At 35.3% G+C, this 24,770-nt stretch overlaps 1 protein-coding gene across 1 annotated transcript; it reads left to right on the top strand.

Moving 5' to 3' along the window:
* The first annotated feature begins 523 nt into the window (after window positions 1-523).
* Window positions 524-2,492, top strand: SoxN (SRY-box transcription factor soxNeuro). The gene has a single exon (XM_013325591.1). The coding sequence runs from the start codon at window positions 666-668 to the stop codon at window positions 1,767-1,769; it is 1,104 nt and encodes a 367-aa protein (XP_013181045.1). The 5' UTR covers window positions 524-665; the 3' UTR covers window positions 1,770-2,492.
* The last annotated feature ends 22,278 nt before the right edge of the window (window positions 2,493-24,770 follow it).

Here is a 24,770-nt window from a genome sequence, read left to right as displayed (position 1 = left end):
CCTTGAACTTTGCAGCAACAGCTGAACAAACTCAGTTGTTAACGCTCAAGTTTTCAATCGTGTACCATTATGTGTACCTACATGTAGCATATGCCTTGTTGTTTATGACAATATTTCAATGTAAAAGAGTCTTAAAGATACAATGTTGTAACGATGATAACTTAGAATAATAAAATGCATAAAGTCAAAAAACTTCTTATACTGGAGATATAAGTATAAAATTGATAAATAGTCAAAGAAGAGTGCTTATTGTTTACAAGAAGCCTAAGGTCGAGAAGGTGCAACCACCGTCGGCAAACATAATTGTGATTTGCATGTGTTGGCGAAAGCGATACCGGGCTAGCGGGAGCGGTCGCTTCGCTCGCCACGCGATTAAAAATGCAGGCTGCGGCAGGCGGCGCGGCGGGCGCGGCGGGCGGGCGGGGCCGCGGCGCGCGCTGATTGGCGGGCCGCAGGCGGGCGGCACCGCGCGGGGGGTGCGGGTCCGGGCCGCGTCGCCGCGCCCGGTGCTCCGGCTCCTCACAACGCACGTAGCCTCCGCGCCGCACGCTCTTGCGACACGTTATCCGCGCGCCGCCGCGAGTCCATGTGAGCGACCGACAGCTCTCTTGTTTGTGTACGGTGAACGAAGGATCGGCAAGCTGTACGCGCCGCAGGAAGACGACATGTTGACGATGGAGACGGACCTGAAGGGCGGCAGCCTGCACGCCACCGTGCCGCCGCACCACGCGCTACAGCACGGCTACGGCTCGCTGGGCGCGCTCGGCGGCATGATGTCGCTGCCGCAGCAGCAGCCGCTCCAGCATCAGCCGCTGCAGCACCAACACCACCAGCAACTGCCGCAACACCATGCGCAGCCGCCGCAGCATCACCAGCCGCCCAACAACAACAACAACAATAACAGTAAAAACTCCAACACCGATCGCGTCAAGCGCCCGATGAACGCGTTCATGGTGTGGTCGCGCGGCCAACGCAGGAAGATGGCCTCTGATAATCCTAAAATGCACAACTCGGAAATATCAAAACGTCTCGGTGCACAGTGGAAAGATCTCTCCGAATCTGAGAAACGGCCGTTCATCGACGAAGCGAAGAGACTTCGTGCTGTTCACATGAAGGAACATCCGGACTATAAATACAGACCCCGAAGGAAGACGAAGACTTTGGCGAAAAAGCAAGAGAAGTATCCGTTGGGTGGTGGAGCGCTCCTCGGAGCCGGTGACACGCAGCGGGCCTCGGCCCCAGCGGCGCAACAGCCCCGCGACGTCTACCAGATGACACCGAACGGATACATGCCCAACGGATACATGATGCACGATCCCAGCGCCTACCAGCAGCAAGCGTACGGATACCCACGCTACGACGTGTCTCAAATGCAACAAGGCGGGTACGGCGGAGGCTACGGGTACGGCGGAGGACAGGGATCACCGTACCTTCCCCAGCCACCCTCGCCATCCCCGTACGGCCTGGGGCCCGGATCACCAGGTGGCTATGCGCTGCCTCCATCATGCGCATCGCATTCTCCCAGCGGCTCCTCGGCCAAATCGGAACCAGTGTCACCGGGCCCGCCTGGGCTGAAGCGCGAGTACGCACCGCACGAGCCACCGGCGCAGCTGAAACGCGAGTTCGCGCCTCACGCACACGCACACGAGCAGCTCGCCATGAAGCGCGAGTACGGGCAGCAGGACCTAAGCCACATCATCAACATGTACCATGTGCCCGACGAGCAGCGGTACGCGGGGGCCGGCGAGCGCGCCATGCCGCTCATCTGAGAATCGCCTTTCGCGTGCGACATCGACATCCCGCCCCTATGAGCTCGCCATGTCGCCGCATACCTGCCGCCCGCCGGCCGCGCCCGCCGCCCGCCGTCGGGCACCGCACAGACTTTCATGTGAATCGGTAGTCGCGTTACCGCAGTGACCGTAACTCCCCTGCGTACATACTTCTAGGTATGTTCATTTATTTGTTTTAAAATACCGCTGTTAGTGTTGCAAGAAATGTTGACTTTATCGTGTTTCCGGCTTCTTGCCGACGGCCGAAGTTCAATTAATTGTTGTTGATTATCTTGTAAAATATTACGATTAATGTATTTTTCCATGGTTTAAGTTAAATATTGTAAGTCGTGTCGTGCGGACGGACGTATGAGAATTGCGTGAGTTGTGATATTGAACGACAGACGATGTAGTGATTGAGGTAATTTGAATACCAAAAAAATTTGAACAATTTGTAAATATAGTGTTAATGGCTAGATTTGTTAGGTTTAGCCCGTAAATAGTAGGTAGTGATAAAAGCTAGCGATAAGTTGTGCCACGACGCCACTCTCGTACGCCCGTCGTGCATTGTACAAAATATTTGTTATAAAACGAAACGTTATAAAGCCACGAAAGACTTAAATATTGTAATACGAAAATGTACAGTGAGTGTTATATAGTCAGTGGACACAAAAGTATATTGAAGAAAAAATGAAGTTATCAATAAACGACGCGTTAAAATTGTACCTGCTTTTTTGTTTGATACCCCTCACTGCCCCGGCTCCGGCCGCTAAATTACGCATGCAAAATAAGAGTCATGTCAACTGATACATATGCCTATCCGTATAACGCTAAATACCAAATATTATTCAACTTTGAAGATTACTAATCTATAATTGCTCACAATTTCCATTGCTAACAATTGAATTCTTAAAAGTTAAACTAATAGAAACTTACAGACAAACATGCACAATAATTTTATATTGCAAGTTTGTATACAATACAGTCAATTTTCATTAGATATTTTCCATTGCATTACTCAATTACGCCGTAGAAAAGACATCAACGAGTAAGATAACATCATTTCAATGTTTTCTACTAAAAGGTGATAAATAATTTTATTGTTCAGAAATTTCATTATTTTAAAATAAATTAAAATCAGTTTTTATATGATTTCTATACAAATGCTGGCGTAATTAAAATATTTTTTTAATACAAAACAAACAAGATACTTTTCACGCTATAAATGGTTAAACATTTATTTACATAAAATGGAAATATAGAATTTTAAACGTAGGTTTGTTGTTATGGAAATATTGTTAATAAACATTGATACTTTTTTGATAAATGCCATTTGGGATAATATAAACAAAAGGCAACCATCAAGGAAACAAAAATCTTTTTTCTTAGCCAAAACCTTACAGGTTGCACTATTATGATTACATCCTATAAATGAATAATGAGTGAAAAAAAAAACTTTAAAAATCTGATTTTAAAATTAATTTGCTAATTTTTTTAAACGTTAGAACGACTTAATTTCTTGATAACCACTGTAGTTGTCAATGTTAATTTAGCGTTAAGACTTATAAATAAGTACTAAAAAAAGTCTAACCGAATTACGAGCCTTCGATTCAAACATTCGAAGTCAATTGCGTCAGAGAAAGTCGAATTTCAATCAATTGCTGTCAACACGCAAAGGGTGAGTCAGGATTTATCAAATCCCCGCACGTAGCTGACGGAACTCGGGTACTTTTTCGTCCCTCGAGACGAGGACCAACTTAATCCTGGTAGATGTACGCCCCACTGTTTAAGCGGTATTAATTTAAACTCCGTTCACACTTACCACTTGTGGGGTACGCACACTCGTTTCAGACACGTGTTAGATGTCACTTATATTTGTCGCGTATGTATGTCACATGTATTAATTAATTTGAATAGGATCCAATCAGTGAAATATAATTATAATCGCAAACTTTAATTCAAATTCGTATGCTATGGAAAAAAAAGTAAAAATGTATTTTCCTTATTACTCAAATTGTCAAAGGTCTCTTATTAAAAGATGGTCTAAAACTGTTTAAACCTATTATTTTTAATATTTTATTATGATATTATGACTCGAAATTAAATATGTGATTTTTAAAGTATTTTAGGTTAAGTTACCTGATATCATAAACTTTTAATATAGAATAATAATAATAATGTACAAACAGTAGGTAAATTACATTTATGTACAATTATTCTAGTTATTTTAATACTCGTGATAACGGTAAAGCTTTACTGTACTTAAAATACCAATAAAGGAAAACTTAAAAGTAACAATATCTTTTAATACCAAGATCCCAATTTCAAGTAATAAATGGACAGATTTAAAAAAACAATAAGGAAAATACATTTCAATTCAAAAAAAATCGTTATCTAAATCCCTACTTATCTTAGATTTGGAAAAATCGATAACAATGACTAAGCGATGTCTATAAATACAAAACCTCCTTTTAAATTACTTACATAACATAAAAATTTCCTTTACAATCAAGTAATTCGTATAAAAATTATATTAAAATTTGATATGCAAGTCATAAATAAATTAATAACGTGAACATAAATTCCGGATGTTAGCGTAGTCGCGTTTCGCACCCTCCGTTCCGCGGCGTGGCGGCGTAGCGCAGCGGCGGCCGGGAATCGAACGCGCGCCTCTAGGGTGGACAATCACGACGTTCCCACGGGGCCGATCCATTGTTTTCTCTCACGGTTTGCGACATGGCGACATGTCATTGCGACTTGCCACGATTACGACCACTACTTTATTATCAAATGCTATTTCGAAAAGTCTTCACTAGTTACTGCTTCGAAATAAATAACTAAGCTAACTGCGAATTAAAAGAAATTATTGTTAGGCAAAATCTTAAGTATCAACACATTTTAAATAAGTGGTTATAAACCACGTCTCAGTACTAATGGGGACAATTTTAATTTAGCGGTCATTAAACATCACAATAACTAGGTTCTATCTTCTACTTGGTAGCCTCATAACAATACATTTCGTTACTTTTGTTTACAGTACCTTAAACAACTAACAGCTGTCTTACCTTTATCTTACACCCGAAACATCTGCATACGTATTTTTTTCCATCGTAACGCAATCTAAATCCAAGGCAGCGGAACAAAGCAAACAGCGGCGCAAACAAACTAAAGTTGTCACGTAATTCGTTCGTCAAACATGCGTTATATTTGTTGTAGAGATTGACACCGTCCCGCCCCCTAACGTTCACTGCCCTTTTGTTTTTATGTTCCACTTTGTCAATATTTAGTCTCATTTATCATTTAAGTGGTTTTAAACGCCGATTCGTAGATGCCAACAAAAAGTGGGTGGCACTGCGTGGGATTTGCTCAAACATTCGTCGACTATAGATACATCGATAGATATGTGACGAAGCTGGTTATTGAACCTGAACGTTGTTGACATAAACTGCATTAAATCATTATTATAGATCTGTTTTGGTTTTCTATTTTTAAAGAATCTCTTCTATTAATAATCAGTGTGTAAAGTTATTATCAATACAAAATAAAGTTCTGTAATCTTTGCCTACAATTCAAAGTTATAAATGTATAAAGGTTACCCGATTTTAACTCAGAAGGCCTTTAATAATACACTTCTATTTCTAACTCATTACATAATCACGACGATTTTACTTCAGAACTTTTTATAACTTTCTATAGCCCTTCGAGATTTTGTAACTTTTAATCGGATCGAATCAAATAAGTTCCTATTCAAGAATTTTCAATGTATTGTTTTTTTTTCTAATTGAACCCTCGTATTACTCGTTATTACGTGGATACTTTGAAGCGGATTTTTCGTTCCAATGTTTAATTTTACTTTTCTTTTTTATTCACACATTAAACCAAAGACGAATAATTTTATTGCAAAATTCGTAAACTATTATTTTATTGATTTGTAATCTATATAACTTTAAAAATATCATAAATGCGAACGTTTGGATTTATGGATGTATGAATGTATGAATGGATAGATGTTTGTTAGAAAGAATATCCAGAACTGCTGTATGGTTCTCGCTGAAATTGAGCACAGTTGTAGAACATATTCTGGAAAAACACATAAGCTACTAATTAAGTTTTGTTTTTAATTCCGCGCGGACGGAGTAACTGGCGATTGCAAGTTGTATATGCCTATTAGCCTATTATTATTATATATAGATACGCTATCATTTAATACTATTCAATACTTTAAATTGGTATATACTTATTCCATCAAGGCGATATTTTTTCTACACTACCCTACACGAAAAACGACGCAAAGCCTTGGTCAGTGTGCAAGCCGATGCCGCGGCGGTCGCAGCAAAAAGTTTAAATGGAATTTTAGCTTTAGTTTAGTGCGCATGACCTTCTCGGAATCGTTAGTTGCCGTAACGGTACTCCGTTTGCTTCAGGTACGGCCGAGCTGTGCTGCGCTCGCAACCTATTACCACGCCACGTTAAGTAGAAAACTTTTTAGGGTGTTACCAACTTATATGTAAACTTAAACAACTTTTGCGTCTCTTAAAAGTTTTTATTTTTACTTGCCAGGATTTATATGAGCAATTAAATGTCTATCAGTTTCTAGTTTTAACTTCACATCTTTTCAAAGAACAATGTAATTTTTTTTTGTCTTTGTCATGTAGTCTTAATAATAATTTTGAAAAAAATTAATAACATGCCAACAAAAAAATGTAAAAGATTTTCTAGATAAAATTAAAGCTAAATGTTATCCCACGTTTAGTATGTAGGATATTTTAGAAAGTGACTTTCAATTCACTACGTATTTTACGTTTAGAAAATAATGAGATAATGAAAAACTCACAAATAACAACAAACGAAACAAATACAGGTTCCAAGGCCGAATTAGATAAAAGGGGTTGTAAGTTTTTTTTCTCTGTAATATAAACGCAGTGGCAGCCAGTAAAAAAAAGTTAAGCAATAAAAATGTTTTGTGAAAGTTTTACGGCTGTAAAGGGGTACAGACATTTGTGGGATGCTATCATAAAACAATTAACTGCGTTGTTACCTTGCTCGTAAATGTACCGACAGTCTTATCCATGGTTTTTACCTAACTGTACATATTTCATAGTTTAATATGTAATATATTTTTAAAATGAACCAAAAAATCGTGAATTAACCTGCACATAATATAAGAAATAAAATGCGTGAAACTCAAATGTATTTGGCGAAACATGAATAACAATAATTCAGAAATGTACCAATTAAAGTCCTCTGTACACGTACAGCTTCAAGCATTCTTCCCGGCGGTATCATTTTTTTGGCAGTAGCAAATTGTGGAGCGAATATGGCGAGCTTTAACTGCCGACAGCTATGGACTGCTTCAAGATGTCCCTGTACAGACTTAAAAGTTAACACTTAGTACTTTATTTTTTTTTAATTTACTGTTACACATAAAAATAATAACGCATCTACTTTCTGTTGATGTTAAAAAAAAATAGTCATCCCTTTCATTTGATGATGATTTCATGTGATTTATTTATCTTATCCATGTTTTAACCAATGCGATTTCTCGTATTTAATTAATATAGGAGTCCATATCAGCAGTTTGTCCCTCTGTAGGTAAAAGTAGGTAAAAGTTATATATCCCATGTGTTTGTAACTCCTTACTTAAACTTGAAAACACACCTAAGTGTTCGAATAGTTAATGTAATTTGAAAAGTTAATCGAAGTTCAAATAAGTTAAATTGCATAATAACATGTTCGTAATTCATCGATTGCGTGTCTCCATTGCGGTAACGAAACACTAAAAGGTTTGAAGCCGGCCTACGATAACGTTACGTTGAGTTATTTCTAATGAGTCACTATTTAAGGAAATCGCCAGGACTGCTGATATGGGCTTTAGATTTAGAAGATATCATTTATTTGGGGCGTAGTGACGTCATTTCAAAAGAAGTCTTATTACTTACAAGTCTTGCAACCTTAGTGCATTTTAATGTATAGTACTAAAATATATATTGAAAAAAAAGACAATACTCGTATGTATGTAGTTTTTCAAATAATGTCAGAATATTTGTAACTATTATAATATAATGCGTTAATAATATAAAATTGCTCCTGAATAAACAATAATTCACGGAAACTAGTAAGTTCTCAATCACGCATCAAATATATGGAAATTATAAAAAACAAAAGGGCCGGGAGCGAGTCATAAATCGGGCGAGATAGAGTCATTAGCCAGGGGCGGACTCGGGCCCCCGAATAATTAAAAACAAATAATGTCGACACGGATTGCGCCTATCTGGCCCGATCTCGACTCGCATTCATTTTTATTTAATAGTTTTGGGCAGTTTACTAGAAACACACGGATATCGATTTGGACATTTTAACACAACGACCGTAAAGTTATAATTGATGTCAAACCTCTTTTTTGGTAATTCATGATTTTTACTACCTTTTAATATGAAATCTCGGGATCGAATCCGACATTCAGCTTAACCAGATTTAATTTAGATGAACGTAACTAAACATTTTTGGCTAACAAAACACACAAAGTGGCTTAATAACGCAGAGGGAATAAACATAGGAACTTAAATTTTTATTTATGCCAGATAAAATTGATTAATATTAGTAAAAGTCATGAGTCATGATCATTGAAATCTCTTGAGAAATTGTAACGAAATTAAAACAAGAGCCCATCGGCCGACCTCACTCCTCACTCCATAGTCTCGTGAGGCGCGAGCGCTAATGTTTGTTTAGTGTACGAGTCCCAGGCAAATTGTGTACGGAGCCCGTTTATAACTCGCCTAGACAAATCATAAAGATTCGGCGAATCAAATATCGAACGAATTCGTTTACTAAATGACGTGTTTTATTTCGATAGTTTTAAAGGTAATACTTTATAGACTGTCATTTTGAGTACAGCCCATAAAGTATCACGAACTGGTGACACTGATTACAGTGCCACTACCACTGAAATGTCATCTTTACGCGCCATAGCTGTATGTTTCGATAACAGTGACATATATATTTTTATCTCTGTTTTGTCAAAGATAATGATAGAGATCACAATATGTATTATTTAACTGACAGTTTAGTGAAGTTCTGAAGTATCTTGCCTAGGCAAATTACAAACGGCCGAAGTATGTGATTTGTCGATGACATGTGGAGTGCACTCGAGGTATGAGACGCGCCGGCGCCGAGATGGCCACGCTCTGCTGTAATGACAACAGTGTTTATCTATCCAAAAAGTTATTTAATAATAAAAGAAATAGCAACAATATTATAATAACATCGGTAAGAGGAGAGAAAGAAAAACCCGTTTTATATCGTTTACATACCTTACTTTATTCGAATTTATTGTTAAAGTTGCATTGAAATTAAGTAAGACTATCTTCAATAAATTATCAGTGAATAATTGTCCGTGACTCCGTCCGCGCGAATTTACAAAAAAAAAATAATAATTAGTAGCCTATTTGTTCTTTCATACTATGTTCTATATGTATACTAAATTTCATCGAGATCCGTTCAGCCATTCTGGAGACACTTTCAAATATTGATCCATCCATCTAAATATTTGTATTTACAATATTAGTAAGATAGTAAGATTATTGCTACACTTTATTAAGTTATATACTATAAGATAAAAGTTGACTTGAGGTGTTCAATAACATTTCAAATATTGTTTCGGTATTGGTTATTGATTAACATGTCTATGAATTACGAAGTTTGTGATAATTAATTCCATTATCACTTACCTACCACCATGAAATGTTTATTTTATTTTATTTAACGCTGCCAGTATCTTCGGGACTTTGCCTAAAGGGACTCCTTTTAATAATATATTTTAGTAAATTATTGGTTTTTAATATTTTATTTGATAACATAGATTTAAGACTATTCACTTAAATTATACTTTTTTTGATTGCGATGTTTTATATATAAATTAAATTACACCTACTTCTCCTATTATTTTAATAAAATATACATGAGTATAATAAATACCTAACAGCAAAGAATATACCATAATTGTTGATGATATTTTTATAATTGAATCATTAATGTCATCCCACCCTTTTTCTTAAAAGGAAAGGATGGAAAGTGGAAGTGGACTTTCCGGATGAGATGATGCATGGGAAGGGAAAATATTTTCTTTCTATGCATCTTCTCTTCCGTCGATTAAAGGTAGGCAACGCATATGCAACTGCGTATGTCTATGAGCAACGGTCACTTTGCTATTTCAGCGATTTCAGGTGGCCGTTCGCTCGTTTGCCACCTTATGATATAAAAAAAATTGTTTCCAAAAAAAATCCGCGTGTGACATTCCTAGACCTTCTCCTGACGTCACCGAATTAATTTACTATACGGTCAAGTTAACGGTATATCTCAAGACTCTTCTGTCACTCACAATCGATATTGGTTGTTATATGTGGCAAGTAACCGACATATAATGTAATAGCTAATTTAAGTCTTACATATTACGTAATAGGATTTATTTTTGAGTGCATTGTATTACCAAACCGATCTTTTGATCGTTATGACTCGCAATAAATAAACAGTAGACACAAACTACGTATCATCTCACCGATAAATTGTCTATACAATGCAATTTCATACCTTATAATAATATAGGTAAAGTACAAATTAAAATAATCATACGTGAAATGATACATCATGACTCGTACTAGGTTAGCGGGCACAAGGAAAGCCTTACCTAATACAAAACTAACATACATCGATAGTACCATTTTACAACACCCTGTACATTGTTGATAATATTTCGTTTCGCTGAAATTTAAGATATGTGTATAGTTTAGAAATTTCTATTCGCTTTAACACACACCATTTGAACTGCGTAACATGGGCTATGGAATACTGTGGTTAATTTTCCGTGTATACTTACAAATATAGAACCTAACACGAATATTTGCGACACGCGCTTTCGTAATCAACAAGATATATCAAAATTTGGATGAGATTTTTTGTAGGGCGATTCACATATTTGTCAATGACATTACGAAAACATTCTCACGAATATTCACGATAGACAAAATTCAAGTACACTTTTTAATATACAATTATACAATTTAATTGTGTTCAGAATTAAAATAACTAGTGTATCAGTAGTCAAAGAGCTGCGTGTAAAATTATTGCTATCACTTAACATAATAATTTGGAAGCGTCTTTAGATCATATCCGAAATAATCGACCATCAATCAAACGCTCGGCTTCTGACAAAAAACTCTTTGTCGGTGCGTAACCACTCGTAATTGGCGTAGGCGAAAAGGAAAAAATAAAAAAAAGGAAATTTTCTAACGAGACGTTACTCCCATGTCTGTTTAGTGGGAAATTATATATTTTTAAACGGGCGTTTAGACGTTCCGTACGCTTTTAATGGTCGGGTGTTACGTAAGTGGCGGGCCTCGGGACGGAAAAGTGCGCCGCAATCTATTAGCTGAACAAAAAGTGAGCTTAATTTCACACCTGTTTACCTTTAATTCCATAATGATGCTGGAGCAACGGGCTTTTTGCACGCGCTTCTTCGATGGCTCTCGCTTATTTTTAAACACACCCTATATTCGGTCGGTGAAATTCATTATGACGATCACGAATTCACGAACGGCCCCTTTGTTGGTTGGAAAATTGTGTTTTCGGGCTGCGGTTATTGTCGAATGGGCTCACGTTCGAGTCACGGATGTCACTGAACGTAATGTGACTGATTATTGGAAGTTTTCACTTTGTTATGATCCGTTTTTGCGTAATACGTCGAACGGGTAATCGTACTTTGGAAAATAAGCGACGGTAACACCGTTTATTTGTAGTGCCCGCTATTGAAATGGGAAAATAAGGAAATATAAGTACCTTTGGCTTAACCTTATTTAATGTTAAACAAACTACTTTAAACATTTAAACTTAAAATAACCTTAGCTTTGGGTCTATTATAATTTGTTTTGCGAAGCTTCCTTATTACATTTTGTTCTTATAAAGGAGTTCAACGAATAAGGTACAAAATAATGTCGTTTACTAAATGAAAGCTTTAATAGTAATTTTATTATCATCATTTTCCTTACTTTTTTCTGCACTAATACCGAAACAATAAGCTTTCATCTTCTACATCACTCTCATTTATTATTTCAATCATTTAATACATTCGAATAAGCATAACATCAGGTGCCAGATTTTCCTTGTGATATGGCATCGTTGGTTTTAATTAAACTTAATATCAACTAGCTTCTCCCTGCCACTCTGTCCGCGCGGAATTAAAAAAAATACTTAGTAAGTAGCCTATGTGTTCATCCAGACTATGTTCTACAACTGCGCCAAATTTCATCGAGATCCGTTGATCCGTTTTGGAGATACCTTCTTACAAATATCCAGCCAACCATCTTAACTTCGGCATTTATAACATTAGTAAGATTACAGTTGACTAATCAAGTACCGTGGCCTATTTGTATGTGTATAGTGATAACACGAAATCAGTAACATATATCAAAGGTCCTTGGGTCAGTTCAGCGGACCTCCTTCACTTACCAGGTGGAATCTACGACGGTGTATCAACTGCGGGGCTGAAGGGCGGAGGCCGGGACGGGAGGCGCTGACGTCACGTCGTGGGTGCCAACACGTCGCCGTCACGCTCCACAAACAGCGAGGCTAGCGCAGCCTTGACGTCGTCGCCTCACTTTGCGCACCGGGACAGAACCAGCTGTTTTTAAAGCAAATAAATTCATCTGGACAATTCACTTGATAAAACAACCCGATATTACTTACTCTTCCGTTTACACGCGCCGTTAACGCAACGATTGTAAACATCTAACATTATATTTGGTAACTAAAAGTTAAAACACAACATATACGGAATAACATAACTTCAAATTGATTTTAATTCAAGTTGGTGTTAAACATGTATGTTAAATTACAGCACTTAAATTAACACTGGCACAGAGTATCACGGCGATTGAAAATAAAAACATGCAACTTAAAATGTACAAATACCTTCAAACAACTATAAAAAAGGTTAAGTATAAATACAATTACAAGCATGTAACAACTAACTTGTTACAGCTCTAACGAGTGGTATAAGTTCACGGTCACGTAATTTGCTAACCTATTAATGCGATTAGTTGTAGAGGTTATGATGAAATATTAATTAAGAGATATTTTTTACGATAGACATGTATTGACATTGGAAGATGCTTATAAGTACATATACATGTATTGACATTGAGGCTTTTAGTTAAATATCATTTAATTAATTGGTAATAACATATAAAACCTCATTAATTACCAAAATATAAACTCTTATTGTGGCAAGATTTCTTTTTTGAAGAAAAGCAAAAAACTAAGTTCAAAATTATTTTATAGTGATCGTATATTTTTATAAAGTTGTATGTATGGTGTACTATACAAAATGAACGTAAGGGTTAATACACTTTGTAATAAATTATTTAAAATTATTCTAGATTTTACGAAGACTTAAGAGTTGCTTCATAAAAATGTACATAAATGCTTCCGCATTTTTAAACCATGTGGTCTTGCCTTGTAGGACAGAAATATTATAAATTTCTTAAAAAAAAAACGTATCCTTCGTTAAAACAAAGACGCGCCAAAGTCATAAACAAATTTAGGAAACTTATAAATCGCAGATATACTTTTGTAAAACCATCCCGTGTAAGGCATGCCTAATCAGGCGACGGCCGATCCCCGAGACAATGGTGTCAGCGTGAAAGCCTCATAAAACTACGGGACCCGTAAAACCCCGTCCAAAATATTTACAGCGCGTGACAAACATGCCGAGGCTTTGTCTTGCGAGGATTGTCTCGCTCATTCGTCGCGCTTAATCTTTGAAGTTTGTTGCAGATGGCTACGATGATGTGTTTTCAAAGTCCATCTTACCTACACCGTAAAATCTGACGTTGTGATCATAGATAGGGGATGCTATATTGTACAAATATATTTACAAAGACTTTAGAATTAAGAAAATGTGTATCTTATCAGAAATTTCACAGAAAGAAATAACTTTAACTAGTACTCATCATCATCAGCTCACTATACGTCCCCACCGAGGGGCCCGGAGCCTACCCTAAGTTAAGGGTGATTAGGCCATAGTCAACCACGCTGGCCAAGTGCGGGTTGGTTAACTTCACACATATCTTTGTATTTCTTCTCAGATATGTGCAGGTTACATCACGATGTTTTCCTACACCGTAAGAACGTCGGATAAATGTACATATGTAAATCGGAAATCGAAAAACACATTGGTACATGGCGGGCTTCGAACCCAGGACCTGCAGATTGCAAGTCAAGTACTTGACTCCTGAGCCACCGACGCTCCTAGCTAACTAGCACTACATAATTCAAATTTTAATTTTAATAAAGTTTTTTACGCGCAATATGACACTTATTTAAAAGTAAAATTATCATATTAACAGCATGTTTTCATCTATACTATATCAACTATCTGGTCAAACACACTCTTAGATAGAAGAGTAACTTAATCACAAATAAACAAAGACCATACTATATTTATAGGATCGATGTTCAAAGCTTTTACAGCCAAAAGTACCAGTATTGTCCTTTGAAAGAAGTAAGACGTTACACGTGCGATCTTTCATTGTACTAATATTCATTACAATTCATTTTACAGAATATTGATTGTAGTTAAAAGATATCTAACAGAGCAAAAACACTAAGAGTAAAAACCATTGCGAAATACCCTAAACATGTATACACCAAGGATACTGAAAATATAAATATTTTTATATCTTTCAGCGTTTCCTGTTGTTTTACCTTGTAAAATATTTGACAAAAACAATTTATTTATTACCTTGACGTTTTAATATTTAATAACCGGATGTTCTTTAAAAACATTAACAAAAAAGTAATATTCTAGTTATGATTAAAACTGAAACTTTTGAAGTATATTTTTCTGCAGTTGTAAGCTTCCCTTTCCTTAAGCTGTAAATTTAATAAAACTACAAATAAGTTTATTAGGTCCTAACTTAATTTCTATTTAATTTTATTGTATCGCCACCGATATACACTTGAAAATTAAAAAGTGCAAAAAAAATGTTTGTTATAATATAGACTAATAGAGCAGAAAAACAGTACTAAGTATCAATTAATGATTTTGTCACGTTTTATTGGGTTGTCTATGGCCTAGTCTAGTTACTTAGGGTAGGCTCCGAACCACTCAGTGGGAAAGTATTGTGAGCTGATGATGATGATTATTGTTAGGATTAGTTCATAGTTACAAATTGAGGTCGTAAACATTTTTCTAGTAATTAAGTTTTTTTAAATTCTCGCGAACGGAGTCGCAGACGACACTTAGTATGTATGTATCTTATAGTTTAGATACTATAACGTAAAAAAAAATTAAATACCAACTCAATTTTCACTGGATATCATCAAAACACCCGGACATTACAAACGTTATTCAACGTACTATAAAACTGTATCACGATTAGTATCGTGCCATCTAAAAATTCCAAGTGAAAGGTGAGTAGCACGTGCTGAAGAACATTTACGACGAAGCGATCGCATATCGAACCGTGGGCGTTCGATAGCGAACAAAAAAACATCGAACAGTTGTCGTTTTAGTCCGTATCGTTAGTTATAAATCCGGAGTGGGAGCGGCGATGGCCGATGACTGTGAAAGTTCACACAACAATTTAAAATTTTAACACTCCCCTGCCACCGTCGGTCACTCATTAGGCCGCGAACACGATATGAAGTACCAACCTAGCGCTAATCATTTTACTATTTTATAAATTTATGAAATCTAGCTGTAACACGAGACTCAGGTTTAAAAAAAAAAAAACTTAATTATGTGTTATTTCAGTATATGTTTTACTATGCTAAATTGGAGCGACAACCATGCAGCCGTTCTTAACATACCTTCAAACAAATATTCATCCATCCATCCATCCATCCATGCATACATACATTCAAATATTCGTATTTATAATATTATTAAGATTGAATGACGAATGCAATTGAAGTATTAAAATGTGCTATCCAGAAGTTTATTTTTTCATTTAAGCGTAATTTCTGTGTTTCATATAAAAAACAAGATAAGCTTAAGTAAGTATTAAGATCGATTGGTTTACTTAGATACTTTCAAGTCATTTTAAGCCCTCTTATAAGTTTCTCCAGTGTACTGTAGTTATTTATCAAAAAATAATATGACTCATCATAACGCGTGACAGCAAATAACTGAGTAGATATTATTTTTATAAAAGCCAACGTTTCATCAACATCAATTCTGCTTCTCGTACGGTCGTAAGTACGGCGCGGTTAAAAAAACGACCTCCATCTCGAATGTCATTTGCACGGCGTGCCGTTGAAAAAGCAATTATTTCAATATCTGGCCCGCGCCAGCGACGACGGCAAAAAGTGGTCGCAGCACGCGCGCTAGCTGTGACCAGAGCTAAGAAACTTTGGAGACGCCACCAAGGACTGACCTGCCTTGCTGACAGTTACTACGAAATTTGTTTAATCAATAAATTACTACAGGTTAAAAGGGATTAAACTATAAAACAGATATAACACATAACCACTTTTATTGTTTGCACCTTCGTAAAGGATGAGGTAACGGATATTATGGGTAAATATCTATCTCAAGTGACTACGCAAAATACCAAAAAGGTCACTATAAAAGTAACCCATTATATATTCTGGTACTGCAGTGAAGTACTGTCTGTTGTTTACCAAAATCATGGTGACCGTCCAACATTTTAGAGAGAAAAACATGTGCCATAGTCTATTTTCGTCTTAAAGTTTTTTTTTATTTTATAAGTTATTTTCTATATAATTATAAAAATTATTTTAAGCGAAATTTTAGACAATGAATTAAACGTTAATTTAGGAGGACTGAAGCACAGTGTTAAAGCATTTGCCTTGTATTTCACAGTAGGAAGAACAAATACATCAAAGAACATTTTATTTTAAGCTTAGTCTGGTAAAGAAAGAAAATGAAAAAAAATTAAAAATAATTTATTAAAATCCAAGAACTTAAGTTTACATTTAAAAGTTAAGCTAAGAAAGCTAAGAATGGATACAAAAAAAAGTGAGTATTATAAATATTGACCAGTACCCTCGCACTAGGCGCAGCCTGTGTCGCGAGGATCCTGCTCTTAAGTTTTATCAAAGATTCGTTAAACGGCAACAAATTAACTAAAATACAAAAAATCAAGTGACATTTGTTTTAGAAAGGAAGCTAAATCAAAGTTATACATGCTAAGCATTAGTGATAAACTTAACATACTATTTTAAGAATGTCTTCTGTGTCCTTGTACGTTAGTTTCAGCAACCACGACTTTAATTTTATTTTGGCTTTATTCTTATTTTAAATGTAGGGACATAGGAAATGTATAAAACGTTGAGCAAATGAGGAATTAACCTTCTATATAGGCACTTTAAATTTTCGCTTTGGAAGAATAAAATAGTATTTAAGAAATGTAGATATTTTAGGTTGTGTTTTTAATGATAATTATAAGTTCCCTTTAAAGTATTTGTAAAATGTGGGATATAGCGTGTTACTATAGTTGTATACATATACATGTGGAGGGAACAGCACACTTTTTGTTAAGTGGCAAACATTTGTGAGTGTCACTCGAGTGACAATGCATCGACGTCGAGTGGTCCGGCCGCGCGTCCACTACCATTGTCACAAGAAACTTACACGAACCTACACTATTTTCTAACTAAACTATGCAACACAATTAGTGGATGTTAATATTTAAAAACATATGTAAAGAAATACATAAGAAGAACGAATATTTTAAAGTAAATAAAGAATTGGTGAAAAAATTGCTGGGCTTTTGTTGCAGTATGGACGTCTGTTTTATAGCTAAGGTGATGAATATGCTTATGAATTAATATACTAATAGCATTTTTTATTAAATGTAATGGAAGAAAGGGGCGCGAAATGATAAATAAATGAACGTCAAATTATCCCACAATCTTTTATAGTTATAATTATTTTTATATAAATATTTAAGCGGTTCACTGTCTGTTTGTTTAACCGCAAACATCCTTGACACTATTTGAATACTCTGTTTCGTAAGGTGACTGAGAACGTTTGTACAAAGTTTAAATAGGAAATTACTAACTTTTACAGATATTACGGAACTGAAGTGAAACTGTCGGAATACTTCAAAGTTATGCAGACGTCACAAGCCTTTGCTGGTTCATCGATGTAGATTATAAATAAATAATTTCGGATAACCAAAAGTAATTATTATCCAATGAAATCTTGTTACTTACATAGTTTATTTAAGATTAAAAACGTGTAACAAACGTATATATATATATATATTCACCTACATATTCCGAAATAATTCCACGGAAGTAAAACCACCTTTTGGCTGATGAGTGCGCTTGCCGGAGGCCTAATTTTAGTCATCTTTTCCTTCTCATACCAAGAAGTGGAATTGATAGAGGATAAGTCGCTCAGGAAGGCGAAATATTCTCTTTCTGTGCGTCTCTTTCTCCATCGATTAAACAATTGCAGATGTGCTTCACTATTTTGGAGAATTCAGATGGCCGCATGCCCGTTTGTCGCCTTTTAATACAAAAAAAGAAAAGAAAAAACAAAACCCAATTAAATATTCTAAATAATTAAATCAAAAATATGCTTTAATTCTAAATGCTTACTATAAAATTTTATTTCTTTACAAATCGGTTTCTTAAACGTAAATTAATGTATAGTAATTCAATCAATATTATATGAAGCCACATTTCAGCACTAAAATTAAGTTTATACATTTATCAAATATCAAGTCCTGTTTCAATTTGCACTTATGATATAAATCATTTTATAGATTGAAGCCTAGATTAAATTCTAGTCGGCTCGTACCGAGAACCTCGGAAGTTGTGGATAGAGAAATATCGTTGGCTTTATCAATAACATTTTTGTTTCATAACGCAATAATCCACATTTATTAATTCTAAAATAATTCAATGAAGTTCCTATACGTTTTTGTTACCATTGTCTACCATATTAGAAAGTAATAGGCTTAATTATGATATCAAAAAATTACGTCTAAGCGTGTAAATTATTAGAATTAAAATTTAAAATCTGAAGAAACTTACAAAATACATATGAATTTTTAAAAATTGCTGTCACCACGCCAATCTTGTCTTCAAGTCTGGTCGTTCCTTAAAAATTTATGCTTCTTATTTAATATCTAATTGTAAATGACGAAATACAATTCTTATATCCGTTTATATAAAAACTTAAAATAATAATAAGTGTAATTCTTTAATAATGAATTAGTTATTATATTAATAAGTAACTTTGATATTTGCAGTTGTTTTTCATAAGGCAGAGGTAACTAATGGTAGGGCCGCTGTAAGTCATAGAAGCCGGTAACGGGACGGATTGCAAGTGTGTCGGCCGCCAATCACTGCAGTGTCGTGTTCGACTTGTAAATTATGTTCTTTAGAAAGCACAAGCGGCCTGCGTTCGTTGACATCGCCCCAGTAGATACTCAAAATGTACTAGATCGTTCAACACTCAACACTTTATCTTTTAATCTCGTTTCGAAATTGTTTATAAGTTGTAATGAGATTTTTTTTCATGTAATTTAAAATTGAAAAGGTGAAATCAATTTCGCGAACCGGTGATAGGAATGTTTTTACGTAGTCTTTTTTCTATACTTTCGTGAACGGGCACTGATTAATCTAGATGTTTACGATCAGTAACTGTTTTGCCACCTAGAGAGATAGTTAATAATAAATAAATAATGATATTAAAATATCATGATGTATTCTGAGATTTTCAAGTGAAGCTACAGATGACAACTCTTACATTTATTGTGAAAAAATAGAGATTTTTTTAATAAGAGAAGGGGGCAAACGAGCGGCGGGAACACCGAGATGATCAACAACACCCATCGATATCTGTAACACCAGAGGAATTGCAGATGCGTTGCCGGCCTTTAAGGAAATGGTATGCTCGCTTCTTGAAGGTCCCTAAGTCGTATTGGTTTGGAAATACCGCTGAGGACAGACCGTTCCACAACGCGTGTTTGCGAGCCAAGAAAATGCACGAGAATCGCACCGTTGTGTGGATTTTGTAATTACTTAGAAGTAGAAATTGACAACAATGATTTTATGAAGTAAAATTGCCATTGCTACCAGTGCTTTTTAACTTAACTAAAACTCAAATTAGTAAGCACATTAAAATAGAATTGTATTGATATTTCGGAATATCACGTATGTTACATACAATGTTTGTGATTACACACCGACACCGCTACAGCGAGGTACAGTAGGTGAGCAGCACAATAAAGTCCTTGTGGAGATAACACGGCCTGTCACCCGCGGAAGAGAAAACGTCAGTGAGAGACGTCGAACGCATGAAATATGATAAATGTTACTTAATGCGTCAAGCGTGTGCCAATGATCATGGAACATTAACAAAATAGATGTGTCTTCATTAGAATTTTATGTTAAATATTAAGATTTCTGTAAATCTTGAACAATATAACGTTGTACAAAAATCAAATTGTAACTTAACATACTTTAGCTTAGTTTTAGTAATATTTAAGTCAGTTTATTTGAACATACCGAAAATAAATAATGTAGGTTTTAAGAAGAGTAAACATAATATTTTCTAAATTATTAATTGTTGATTATTTTAATTGTAAATGCTGTTTTTCTCTAAGTTTATTTCTTACAAATTAATAAACATTTGTATCTCGAAGTCCTTCACTGTCCAATCTAGTATCGATAGATCGTTGTGGTGCCAATCAACCGCGTGCCCAATGCAGGTCTGACAGCGAGGTTAGAGCTTGCCGATTCCTTAATTGCCGTGACGTTTTGGTGCCACATTCCCCGCTCTGTGTTCGGTGCTCTGCGCTGTACTGGGACGTACACGCTACTTAACCAACGACGGCAGTTAGTAGCCCATGTAATATTAACCAACTTGCAACACCCAAATGTCTGTCGTTTCTATTTCCTAATGGCATTTGACGTGATAGGCATTTTTAGTAAACATAAGTATTATTTTTGTGGGAGCTTGAATGATATAGAAAAGTGTTAATGGAAGCTATAAGACACCTAGCAATTTGAATAAATCAAAACCACGTTTTGCAGTATAGCACAACGCATTATGGTACCTATTGTAGGCGCACCGTAGAAGCCTTTTGTTCCACTAAGGAGGATTTAAAATTTTAAGCAAGTGTTATATTTCAAATATCTACAGTAAACTTTATAATCATATTCTAAGAAACTTATCGATTATTAAAACAACCGAATGATAACTTCAATTATATTAAATTATGAACGTGACATAGTCGGAACCAAATATTTATTTTGTTCCCAATAATCCTGTCTAAATAGGTCTGGTTAGGAATAAATTACGTCAAGCTCTATAAAACGTATTTCAAAACAAAATTATTTAAAAAGGGTATCTTATTCACACATTAGTGCCGCTACTCGCCGCCTCTCACGATAATTAATAAAAAGTTACGTTCTGATTTTGGGCTCCTTCTTCATTTTGTTTTTTTAAGTTTATTTTTCATTTACGAATGTCGTGAACGTTAAGTAGTATTTATGCGATCCCCAGTGGTGCGGTGGTAGTTTAAATATGTAATAAATTTATTGTGTTTCAAAAAAATTTTTATTTTAAAACACACGATTGTTATTATTACATTTCAATAAATTTAAACCATATCAAACGTCATTGTTTAGTTTAGTAAATTATTAGGAACTCTTTCACTGTTTTTTTTTTAAAGATTTTTGCTTCCTAATTCTGATGTTTTGTAAAATGACGTCATTCATCAGTTCACTGTGCAGATATAAAATTAGATCACTATATTTTCTACACTTATGGCCTTTTTTCTTATAGTAATAACATATTGATCTTTCCTCACCATATTATTTTACTTGCTAAAAATAAACGTTGGTAATATTATAAAACCAATCTGACGTCTTCCCGCGACCAGCGGATATAAATTGTGAGCGGACAGTTGGAAGAGGATCGCCAAAGCTAATTCTGTTGTGATTAATGCTCCCTGCACATTTCCACCGTTCTAGCGAACCCTAACAAATTTAATATCACTCCTAAAAATATAAAATCATGCAATTTTATACTCTATTTCAATAACAATACGTATTTTTTGTTATATTTAATGGTAAATGTATATTTGTTATTTTGAATGCCAGTACGACTTAAAAGTAACTCGGCACTACTTGTTCGCGTTTCTCACGCAACACTCGACAATTAAAATGAGATAAAATTATAACATAAGCTGAATCGAGATTTGTTCAGTTGATAAAGTGTTCTTACATAAAAAAATGTATGTTTTAATCTTTTATGAATTAAAGCAATATGTGAAACTACAAATCAATATCAGCAATATTTATAACAATACTAGCTGTCGCCGGCGACTCCGTCCGCGCGGGATTAAAAATAGATCTTGACCGATTCCCAGACCTACTCGATATGCTCACAAAATTTCATGAGAATCAGTCAAGCCGTTTCGGAGGAGTATGGGAACGAAAATTGTGACACGAGAATTTTATATACAAGAAGACAGACTACAGCTAAAAAATATTCACATTATTTAAAACTAAAAAGCAAGATATCAATTAAAAACTAAACGACTGTAGTAACTAGATAAGACAAAATTAAAATTTTAGCATTGGTTATCAGTACTGTAAAGACCACTACAAAACATATGTTGTTTTTCTTTCTTTCTAACTTAAGTTTAATTTAATTTCTCAGTTATGTGCAATTTTTATGGTAGTTATTGTTTTTTGGTTTAATAAACTTTTCTTTTTTCTTTTCTTTCAACGACAATATTTTTGTACAACTATTTCGGCAATGAAAACCTACGTTAAGATTTGTATTAACCATATAAATATAACATACCAATGAACACGTAACTTCCTTCCGTAAGCACGTGTTAAATATGTATATTTGCATAAAGAACTTGTGAAGTCGACTATTATTTCAATGGAATTACGTAGGGTCGGGAGCGATTGAGCGATAACGCCTATAAATATCAGGGTGCTAATAATGAAATTATAAATAATACTATCGTTTTATTGCTACAACCGCTCGCAGCGTTTGATCGTTCTAATCGTATGCTTGTAGATTGACTATACGCTAACAATCTGGATTATAAGATCACATCAGGCCTTCTAATTTTGTCAATTTTTATCGGTGTTTGCAAGACAAATTGCCCTAAATTTTATTTAACTTAAATTTATTGCATAATTAATAATCTTATTTGGAGCGTCGGTGGCTCAGGGGTCAAGCACTTGACTTGCAATCTGCAGGTCCTGGGTTCGAATCCCGCCATGTACCAATGTGTTTTTCGATTTCCGATTTACATATGGACATTAATCCGACGTTCTTACGGTGAAGGAAAACATCGTGATGCAACCTACACATATCTGAGAACAAATTCAAAGATATGTGTGAAGTCAACCAACCCGCACTTGGCCAGCGTGGTTGACTATGGCCTAATCACCCTTAACTTAGGGTAGGCTCCGAGCCCCTCGGTGGGGACGTATAGTGAGCTAGCTGATGATGAATGAATGAATGAAATCTTATTTAAGTAATAATATGAACTCACACATTTCATCTGCATTAGTAAAGCATTTGATGCAAGAAATGAATCCCGAATCAATATTATCTAACTACGATTAAAATGAACTAACTCTTTACTAATGACAAAATATTACAATAGTACAAATGTCATGTCAAATTCTATTACTTCTATTACTTAAATAGTATTTTACCAAAGTTAATTACAACGAAGACGATGTCGATAAACGTCAAAGTATCAATCATTCAATCTGGAGACATATCGCTCACATTTATCTATCTCATCGAATAGAAAACGAACATTTATCATAAAAAGCCCCTTTCGGATTCGATACGAGGTTTCCTACTCATAATTTCATATAAATTACTTAAAAATCAAAAGGGAAATTAGACTCGACGCCTAATGCATGATTCGCATGACAAAGCGTCGCCTTTTCGTTACTTATTATTTCATTTTATATCCAATTCTACCCTCTTTCGTTGTGGGCGTCACGCGTTTAGTCGTAATACGTCAACACGCGTTACGATGCTTATAATCGTTTCTACTCGTATAATTATGAAAAGAAAAGAACTTTTTTAAAAAAAATATCTGAATTTATTTTTTCATAATTAAAATCAAGTTTAACAAAACATCTCTGTATGAAACATATCATTGTCTTTGACAAAGCCGATATAACTATATGTTTCAAACGAAGATTTTGGTCTTAGAAACCAACGGTAAAAGTTTCAAAGACTTCGAGTTAAAACTGGTGACGGTTGGACCTTTATATTATTTTATGGATATAAAAATAGAATCATAAGAAAAATATATCTCTTAATTAGGAGAATACTCGACCTAGTAGTACATTTAACAGCATTCTATATTCATATTATCACAACGTAATAGACAAACAATAAACTTTACCCAGTACACCTATTGCTTAAAGCAAATACATGTCCGGATAATTTATAAAATAAGCAATGCACACGTGTAAGTTATGACGTCAGTACTCGTGTAATAATAACTCTCTCCCACATCTGGACGTCCGTGATTGACGTACCGATTTGGGCAGCTAATGTAATTACATATCTTAACGGAATTTTAATAGACAATCAAACGATCACTGGGGCGGGTCGCCGCCGCTCGCTTCCTACACCTTTCATTAAATCTTTAGTTAAGCATCTCTCTAGTAGACGAATAAAAGGCTATACTGCATTTAACCATCGCAATGTCTGACTTCTGAATCTTAGAAATTAGGAAAAATGATCTAACGTATATAAAATTCTCGTGTCACAATGTTACCCCGTAATCCCGTGCCAACGGGGTCGCAGGTGACAGCTAGTTTTAAAGTAAAATTCTAGAACGGAGGAATGTTAACTCACGGTTTTCATTTAGATTGATTTAGATATACTAGTAGTTACTAATTAGGTTCGTAGCGATACTGAATGTTTACAAAAGCAATTAACCACCAATGTATCCCATAGCCACAAGG

This window comes from Papilio xuthus, unplaced genomic scaffold (genome assembly GCF_000836235.2).
Source record: "Papilio xuthus unplaced genomic scaffold, Pxut_1.1 DF824655.1, whole genome shotgun sequence".
Classification (NCBI taxonomy): domain Eukaryota; kingdom Metazoa; phylum Arthropoda; class Insecta; order Lepidoptera; family Papilionidae; genus Papilio; species Papilio xuthus.
The sequence above is the reverse complement of the archived record's forward strand: the minus strand, read 5'-3'. Positions and strand labels throughout refer to the sequence as shown.